At 38.7% G+C, this 10,223-nt stretch overlaps 1 protein-coding gene across 2 annotated transcripts; it reads right to left on the reverse strand.

Moving 5' to 3' along the window:
- Nucleotides 1-4,096: 4,096 nt before the first annotated feature.
- On the reverse strand, nucleotides 4,097-6,850 carry LOC137233509 (T-complex protein 1 subunit eta-like). 2 transcript variants are annotated; one of them, XM_067756575.1, is made up of 5 exons: nucleotides 6,636-6,850; nucleotides 6,400-6,573; nucleotides 6,211-6,344; nucleotides 4,475-4,859; nucleotides 4,097-4,415 (listed from the first exon to the last, which is right to left on the reverse strand). In XM_067756575.1, exons 2-3 carry the CDS (start codon nucleotides 6,563-6,565, stop codon nucleotides 6,253-6,255), a joined length of 258 nt encoding a protein of 85 aa, XP_067612676.1. In that variant the 5' UTR covers nucleotides 6,566-6,573; nucleotides 6,636-6,850; the 3' UTR covers nucleotides 4,097-4,415; nucleotides 4,475-4,859; nucleotides 6,211-6,252. The 2 variants fall into 2 exon arrangements, with proteins under 2 accessions (XP_067612676.1, XP_067612675.1); XM_067756574.1 differs by having other exon boundaries at nucleotides 6,400-6,583.
- Between the last annotated feature and the right edge of the window lie 3,373 nt (nucleotides 6,851-10,223).

Genomic DNA, 10,223 nt, shown 5'->3' on the forward strand with positions numbered 1-10,223 from the left:
TTTATACAGCAGAATAGAATTTATACAGAGTAAATTTGATTGCATACATAAAAAAAATAATGATCACAACGCAATTTTGCAAACAAGTTTCAAGTAACTGGTACTTCAAATTTGAAACAGAGGGTTGAACAGTATATCACGGTTTAGCGTTCTTTGCTTCATTTCGAATTACAAATTTAATGTAGTTAAAAGGTATTTTTTAATACCAAGAAACGAGTCGCAGACGTCTAAATTTTTACAGTGTTTATTAAAATCACGACATAAGCAGTGAAGTGGTTCGTGCATTTCATAATTCGACCTGCATGTAGCTACAAAAATTGATTGAAAATGTCTAGATGGCCTAATAGGAACGTTAAACTTAATTTCACTAAGCAAAAATGGACTATTTATTGACCCTCTTATTAATTTAACAATAAATAAGGCACCCAGCATCTCCCTGCGGCTCTGCAATGTAGGTAGCTGTATTAGTTTTAACCGGCTACAATAGGGGGGAAGATTTTTAGAAGGATCCCATGGTAAGTGTTTTAAAGCGAAAAGCAAAAATTGTTTCTGGACCGATTCTAGCTTGTCAGAATGAACCTGATAACGCGGATTCCAAATTATTGAAGCATATTCCAAAGTAGGTCTGACCAATGTGGTAAAAAGAGTTTTTGTAACGTATGGGTCATTAAATTCTTTAGACCAACGTTTAACGAAAGCCAAAGTACCTTTCGCGCTATTCACGCAAGATTCAATATGAAGCTTAAAATCGAGTTTTGGGTCCATTGTAACGCCTAAATCAATAAAATTAGTAACTTGCTTGATTACATAGTCGCCAATAACATAATCATGGGATTGGAAGGACTTCCTTGTAAAACACATGAACTTACATTTAGGTAGGTTTAGTGACATGGCATTTACATTACACCAGTCACCAAGACTATTCAGATCAGCCTGAAGACATGCCCTATCCACGGGTGAGCGGATAGGCATTACAAGTTTGACATCATCAGCGTACATCAACGGCTTACAGCTCTTCAAAACATTAGGAAGGTCATTAATGAACAACAGGAACAAAATCGGACCAAGATGGCTGCCTTGGGGAACACCAGAAGTTACGTTTATGAACCGAGACCAACAATTATTAAATATAACAGTTTGTTTTCTTTCCCTCACATAAGAAGAAACCCAAGATAGAAGCAAAGGAGGAAATCCTAACCGATCAAGTTTGAATAAAAGTATAGAATGAGAAACTTTATCAAATGCCTTACTAAAATCAGTATAAATAACATCAACTTCACAATTAGTCTTAAAACTTTTGGATACAAAGGTTGTAAACTCGAGCAGGTTGGACACCGTTGATTTACCCTTGCAAAAGCCGTGTTGTGAAAAGTCAATTAATGAAGATACTCTAAAAGCAATCTGTTTTGTGATAATCAATTCAAATAGCTTAGGAATAGTGTTGAGTTTGGCTATTCCTCTATAATTATAACCCACGTTCTGCTTCCATTTTTATGCAGTGGTATAATGAATGATTCTTTCCACTTCTTGGGGAATACCCTTTGCTTCAGGGGCGCATTAAACAAACAGGTTAGAGGTCGATACAAGTATCGAGCACAAAATTTCAGCACTACCGACGGAATATGATCCGGACCACTAGAGTAAGAAATTTTTAGATTTTCCAGATGAGTTAAAACATCATCAGTACATATATATGGGACTGCCTGGGAATCCAGAGGAGACAATCTGAAAGGATAATTCGATGGCGGGTAATCAAAGGTGTTTGAATAATTAGATTCGAAGAAATCCGCAAACATGTTAGCAATTTCGAAGCTATCGTTGGAAATCTGATCATTTAGCTTCATTGTAGAAGGAAACCCTTTTGTCTTCCTTTTTGATTTAACGAAGCTGTAAAACGACTTAGGATTGACAAAAATTTGGCATTTAATCCTACTGATATAGTTCTTGTAACAAATTCTGTTCAATGTGTTATATTTGTGACGTAAAATTGAGTAGGCCGCATAGTCAGTCATTGATCCAGAAAGTTTGTAACGTTTGAATGAACGCGTCTTCTGGTTTTTCAGGCGTTTCAATTCTTTAGTGCTCCAAGCCGATGATGATATAGCAGTGGTTTCTGACGTAGGTATGCATTTTTTAAATATTCCGTATAATACATTATTAAAATGGGATATACTGTCATCAATATCCCCATCGAACTCAGGCCAATTTATTCTCGATACTTCGAGTATTACTTTAGACCAATTGGCTTTTCTAAACAGAAATCGGTGAGGGGTCTTTCGCACTACGTTGGAGGAACGCTCAGAAAAATTGTAAGATTCCATAAACATTGCGAGAGCAGGATGATACACATCTTCAGGCAGGGCAAGGGGGTCACATCGATTTACAAAACAATTTGAATCGTCTGAGAAAATTAAATCCAAGCATTTACCGAATTTATTCTGAATGTTGTTAACTTGAAAAAGTCCAACATCTGCAAACTCGTTTAGGAAATCATAGTCGATAGCACGAGAAGAAGTAGGGACTAGGTTCCCATCGATAAGACTCCATGACACACATGGCAGATTAAAATCGCCAAGTACAGTGACAGAATCACAGGCCCTGGCAGTACTGCACACAGATTTCACTATTGAGGAATGATTCAAATATAAGGAAATGTCAGATTGTGGGGGAACGTAGTTGGCTATAAAATATTTGTAGGTTGAGGAAAGTTTTACTCTTACACAAAGAAGCTCAACATCCTCAAAGTCAGGAAAATGTAGTTCCTCCGCGGAAAACCTAGTGTGAACGGCAATTAACACACCTCCACCAGCTCTGGCCAGTCGGTCCTTTCTAAACACTTGAAACGAACTCGATAAAACTTCAGCATTAAAAACTGTTGGTTTTAGCCAAGTCTCAGTAAAAACGAGTACATTATAAGGACTCTCATGACTCCGTAGAAAAATTTCCGTTAGTTTGGTATTCAACCCCCTAAAGTTCTGGTAAAGTATACTAAGTGAGATATTATTTACGTTTGATAAGACATAATTTAAGTTTGTACCACTTCTGGAGTGTTGTCTGGCGAGTTTTTTGATGCATTTAAAGTAGGGCGGTCACGGTTCGACTTTCTAGTAAACAAATGCACCACAGAGTGCTTCGGCCAGAAAGTAGTATCGAGTACCCTATCAAAAAATGTGTCAGGAACTAAGATTCTGAAAGAAGAGATCTCTCTCCCAGACTTAAAATTAAATTTATAAACATTAATATTGCTGTTAAGTTCAACACCAAGCTTTGAGCATACGTAGTTAGATATATCAGCTTCCGTCAGCGATGCGCGGAGCCGTGATACAAAAATGGACCTACGGGGGGAACAGCAGTCACCTCCCTAGGAGCACCAGTTTCTAAAGCAACCGATTCGGAAACAGGGGCTGTGATTGGGGCTGCGAGTGCGGTTGTTGTTACAGCAGTCGAATCATTACCAGAATTGGGTTGCATAGCAGGAACATTAACAGCATCAGAATCATCAGCATTAACAGAATTAGCGCTGTTCCCAACAGCATTCGCTTTGTTTTTTGAAGCTGGAGTCTTGTTCTTAACAGACATTGCAATGTTAGCAGCAGCACTGGGGTTAACAGTTGTATTGGGAATTTCAGCAGTATTAACAGGTACAGGAACATTAACACCGTCAGAATCATCCGCATTAACAGAATTAGTGCTGTTCCCAACAGCATTCGCTTTGTTTTTTGAAGCTGGGGTCTTCTTCTTACTAGACCTTGCAAAGTTAGCAGCAGCACTGGGGATAACAGTTGTATTGAGAATATCATCATTATTAACAGGTGCTGTCAATCGTTTAGCATAAGACATTTGTGTATTGAAATCATGCGAGGGGGAGGCTGAGTGAACGCAAAAAGGCTCACTATTGTTATCAGCAGAAATTGGACTCGCATAAACAGGTGTTCGGGCGAGCAAGTGGCAATGTATACATGGCTGCATTAGTGTAGGTGAAATCGATAGAGTATGAGGTTTGAGCGCGCAACTAACATTACTACTAGTCAACGAGTTCGGATTAGTGATAGAGCTAACAACATTTTTTATTTTATTTATGCCATCAGCCATCACCTCCACACACCTTTCATTGTTTTTGTTAGAGTCGTCTTCATTATCTTTAAAATGTTTTTTGATGATGATATAAAGAAAAGTAAGTACTTTAATAATAACATAAACTCTCTTAATTTTTGGTTTTCCAATTGACATCTTTTCCTGTGCAAGCACATCGCTAAAAATATGATTATACTGTCTTCCATAGATAGTCGATGTGTCGGTGGCTGCAGTTACAACAGCAGTTTCTAACTTAGCACCATCCTTACAGTGTGATGAATGCTTCACTGCCTTTTCCAATTGCTTGGAGCCAGCAATTTTTGCTGTTTGTAAAGCTTTAGCTGTAATACAAATATATAGATGGGTTAAAGTGGTTTTCGTATGTTATTCAACAACTCACTCTATACCATCATCACAGCCTTCTCATCGATTTTGAATATGTGTACTGTTTCAGTATTCAGACCCAGTTCGTTTGGTGCAATATTTTCGATTTTATGAATATGTATACTATCCGTTAGGCAGACAATTAGGTGCGTGCGATTCATGCATATACTGTGGGTATTTGAGCCGTAGACGCAATGGCAGATATTTTGATTCTTTTTGAAGTGTAACATTTGTAAACAGTTGGGTTTCTCTGCTGTTCCATCACCACTAGAGACCTATTGAAGAAACGCTCGACCAAGATAATATGTTGCGATTTACGCGCATAGATTTCTTTCACCTTGTCACAATTATTTATGGAGAAAATGCGAAAGCCATATTTACCATCCAATACCGAAATGGAACTGTAGAGGAAGAAACATTTTATAAAATTTAATAAAATCAAAAAATGATAGTTATGCTAAAATGGGGTAACATATTGTATGTTAAAGTATAGCGAAGTCTCAGCGGCTTTGTCCTGGCCAAAATTGAGTTTGAATAGGTTTTATTCTTCATTCTTAGAAACATGTACGAAGGTACCTTGTAAGATAATAAAAATCCTCAACGCTTTTTTTGCAATAACTTAAAAGAACTCATATTCAAACTTCTGCTTAACTTCTACATATCAATAGCTACCTTTACCACCAGGAGTCACTATTGCTTCTACGCCTATGCTATTGTTTCCTACATCGATGAGCTTTGTAATAAAAAAAAAACAGCTGTCTCTCCAATCTCTCCAGTTTTGTCGCCTCGCGAAACCTGATATTGTCACCAACCAAATCATCGGTGACCTTATTTAGTAATTGTAACGAAAATCCAGAGCTGTAATAAATATTTAATACAATTCGATAAATCGGCAGTACTTGGGGTAAATATAAATAGACGTTTGCATGGTACGCGTCTCCGATATGGTCGCCAAGCCTTAAGGAAACACGACACCTGAGAACTCAGCCGTGTGAAGCAAAAAAACACAAGCAGGTCCTCAGTGAACTCCACAAACAGGCGTCGTACCTTTATGCTAGGAATTGCCCGGTGAATCCAGTACTCAAAGAACAGTACCCAAAACTTACGGAAGAGGACCGCATACTCCCCAGGGAAAAGCGAGTCACTCTAGCTCAACTTCGTTCTGGATACTGTAACAGGTTAAACTCTTACCTATCCAGATGAACCCCGACATACAAAATGTATGCCCCGCTTGCAATGTGTCCCCACATGACACCACCCATCTCTTTAATTGTAATGTGGAACCATCCCTTCTAACACCCCTTTCATTATGCTCCAACACCAAGTTTCCTTGGACTCCCGTTAGAGGATATCGATGACAATTTGTGATCGGTCGCACCTATTAGGTGGGGCGAAGCACTGCTACAACAACAACAACCATCTCGGGAACGATTAATATCATCACTTTAAACCTTCTAAGCCACCCCATATTTCCACGAGAAACTTGGGGTTGCCATTACACATTACACTGAACGCGTCCCTGGCGACGTTACTGATCAGTTTAACGCCTTACAGGTAGTTGGCAAAAGAAACGGCATATACGACCAGAAGGCACTCGAAGACGATGCCTCAAAACTACAACCAAAAGCAATAATTATCATTTCACTGACACAAATTTTATAGTTTTTTCTTCCGGAGTTGGACACCATCTTTTCATAATATTACTTAACAATTTAAGATTAAACATTTTTTTCAATTTGTATTTTGACTTACCAGCAACAACAGAGTCATGTTTAATTGTACGCCGCACAATCATTATCGCATCATGTAACGAAGCTCAATTTCTTCCAAAAATTGTTCGGCACCGCCACGTAAAATCAATGTACATATTCTAGCATTAACGCAACCTTTAAATAATTATAAACTATAAAAATTAAATTAATGTCAAACCCAGTATCAAACCTTGGAAAATGTTGAAACGCTCACCACCAACCTGACGTTCTTCAAAGTAATCACATTGACCCAAAACACTTGAATTAATATCATTAGCTGTAGTCATAACAGCACCACCACAAGCTTGCATTCTACGTTTCCAGTTTTCTTCTGGTACATGAACAGCACAGAACATATCACGATCTGCAAAATACTGTGTAGCAACATCAATTGGTAGTTTAGAAAACACAACATTGGCGCCTTACTTAGCTAGTTTATTGTACAGTAGACGACATTCAGCATCAACAATTTTCTGATACTCTTGGACATTGGAGGACATTGCTGTCGCAGAGCATTTTTCCAATAAAGCACTTTGTTGTTCCTTTGATTGGCGCTTCGACATGTACAGCCGTGTCATATTTTATCATGCATAATTGTAATGCTTTACGTATATCTTTAAAGATGATACCTGCATGCACGCCTTCCTCAACATATGGCTTAATTTGTTTTAAGATTTCACATGCTTAAAATACTACTGAAGTGGTGCCATCGCCGACCTGATAAAAGAAACATTTTTATTCTACACATTCTAATATAACAAAAAACTAACCTCAGCATTTTGATATTTGGCGATGTCTCCTAGAGTTTTACGGCTGGATTCACAATATCCAATAGTTTCATAATGGTTGCCCCATCATTTGAAATTGTGACCTTACCACTGGAATCAACAATATGTTTGCCAATAAAACGTGAACCCAATATAGTGCTTACAGCGTCCACAATTGAATGCGAGGCATTGATGTTGGATCTGAGTTGAGGTTTACCTTGAGAGCTATCGATACCCAAACATTTTTTACACAAATACTCTTGTACCCAATACAAGTTCAGGACATTCATATTTATCGGCACGCTGTCCGGTGTGGCCCAAATGTTGGAAATATGCAGTTGGCACTGTTGAGAAAAAATATGGATCAATGAACACAAGTAAAAGTGAAAGATTTTTTTTACCATCTCTTGTTACTTTACACATTAGACATTGGAAACGGCGACCAGCATCTAAAAGTTGCATATGAGCCTTGCAACGATTACATCTAATTGCACCCAATTCACCAAAATTTACAATGGGTGGCTCATATTCACCCTCAACCGTGCGTGCCATTGGTGAGACGGTAAGTGTAATGGACAAAGCTGTTGTTTTTAATAAATCAGCTGTTGCAGGTATGCAATACAAATACGATCCGCAAAGAAGAAAGATCAATGTAATTGCCAAACAAAAAATTAATTTCGATTATCGATACCTAACGTAACGTGGCGAAAAGTTACCCTGATCTTCTACCACATATTTTGTGGTCACCAATGGTGGTAATAAACCCTGTTCATTAGTAAAAAAAAGCACCACCAGCGCTATTTTTATTTTCAATGATAACGCTTATCGGATTTGGCATCTGATCGGGATCTAAACGGCATTGGGCTTGATCATACTGTTGCGGCTGTTGATATTTACCAGTAACAGGTGCAGGTGGTTGCTAAAGAAAATAACACAAAAATAATCATCAGCAAATTTGTAAATTATTAGTTGTATTAGCATACATTATAACCAGAACGTCCGGACGTGTCCAGGTATTGGGGGTTGGCCCGGCTTGGGTGGTTGACTGAGCATTGGCGTCTATCCAGGTTGTGTTGGTGGCATCATTTGACCCATGTAACCACGTGGTGCACCTTGTAATTGTAGAGGATAACCTGGATGTTGAGCTTGTGGTGGATAGCCCGGATTTTATGGCATTGGCAGATAGCCAGCCTGGGGAGGTTGTTGCTGCTGCTATCGTGGCATTGGTATAACTGGATGTGGTGTCCTTGCCCCACCTGGTTCAGTTGATGCCGGCGGCATACCTGGAGGACCATGTTTCTCATGGCCACCAAATGGTTGGTGCATATGGTGTTGAGGTGGCATTTGACCGGATTGTGACTGCATTAGACCAGACTGTCGTAGCATTGGACACGATTGCGGTGGAACTTACTATTCACCTGTGTGCTGGTGTGGAGCTGCAACACCGCCTGCATTTGATGTTGGTGGTGTAGCTGAAACTGGTGGTTGACCAGTTTAGAAAAATAACAAAATGTATTAAACACACAGTATGAGGCAAGCCAGGTATATTTGCCCTATTTATAGTCATCTGATTGGGACCACCATGTACAGCTTTCCCTGGCGGTGTCGTTGCTGGAGGCGATGGCGAATCCATGGAAGTTGGCGCATTGGCTTGAGGCGGCGGCTTAGCTGTTTCACCATATTGACCAGCCATAAAGTTATCGTTCGCTTGTTGTTGTTTTAATTTAATTTAATTTATGCTCCAAATCTAGCACAGGCCTGCAGCTCAATTCGCGGAAAATGGCGGACTCGCAGAAAATTTTTTTCCACACAAAAATGACATATTTCACAATACCTATGAATATAGTAGGTGCGAGAGAGCACGATACATTGTGGCAAAGCAAAATTTGTCAAGATGCTATTTCATTTGGAGAATTTTTCATTCCAAATCGTCACCCCTGTCAAAAATTCGTGTGGCTGTGTGCGTTTTTGGTCACACGATTTTTGCAGGGATGCTATGAACCATGCAAGGCGAATTCAGTAGAGGTGGTGTTATCCCAAAAGCTGATTGCTTCTTCTTGATAATTTTCCATACAAAGCCTTGTACTGCAACATGTCAGTTAATCGAAATCCATCAAAATTTTCTTTTGGCTTGACATTCTTCTGTACGGCGAATTGGTTGAATTCGCTTTGCCACCACCTGGTATGGATTCACCTTGGAAACATGGTACAATTACCAGGGGCCCTATTCGCTAACTGTGAGTTTTAAAGTGTACACAAGAAATTGTGTAAACTTTGAAATTCTGATTCTGTAAAGCAAAACTGTGAACAAAAAACTCACTGATAAAAACTTCGTGAGTTTTCTTGGCAGCCAGTGTACACTATTCTGACATTCAAAACTCATACGCACTGTTGCAGAATGACTTTTTTGTTTTCATGGCGTTTGATGAATATTTTCCCACTGACATAAGACTTTTACATTCAGCGTTCATTCAGCAAAACAATGTACACAATAATTTACAGAATCGCATGAAAATTTAAAGTGTAAATTGTGTGTGCAAATGAGTTTTCAATGAGTGTACATTTTTCAGTTTTTCACAGTTAAGGAATTGACCCCCGGGAGAAGCATAAGTGAAAATGCAACCCTCCTGTGTACTTTGTTGTTGCCGATCGAACATAAACTGTCAATCGGTCTTCCAATTTCTTCTGTCAAAAGTGATGGAAGAAATATGTCACATATAATTTTCGTCAACAAAGCCAAAACAAAAAAAGAACAAAGTTTGTTTGCTGATGAAGCTGGAGGAAAAAGGCATTTTTGACGGAAAATAAAGGTAATTAGCTGATCTTTAAATGATATATATTCAATTTATTGTTATTATTTATCTACATATAGCAGCTGAATCATTTCTTCAACGTTTCCAGCGCATCAAGTCTTGGTAATTCTATACGACAGCATGACACTGATAATACGCGTCCACAAATATCGAGAGAGGTGTTAAAAGACGCGCATTAACCTCGACAACAATAATCCGAAAGCGGTGGTAAAATATTTTATGTTGGTCAAGAGATATTTGCAAAAGAATTTGAAAATTTTCAATTTAAAATTTTCATGTGGGCGTTGTAATGTTGATGATATTTAGTACCCACAAAAAAAAATTGTGGACATAAGTGTTTTGCGCAGATATAGTTTTGGTCTCCAACCCGGTGTTGGACCCAACCAGATTAATTTTTTATAAGCGCGGCCGAAGGCCGCTACCGCAAAAATACT

This window comes from Eurosta solidaginis, chromosome 5, assembly GCF_040869045.1.
Source record: "Eurosta solidaginis isolate ZX-2024a chromosome 5, ASM4086904v1, whole genome shotgun sequence".
Lineage (NCBI taxonomy): Eukaryota > Metazoa > Arthropoda > Insecta > Diptera > Tephritidae > Eurosta > Eurosta solidaginis.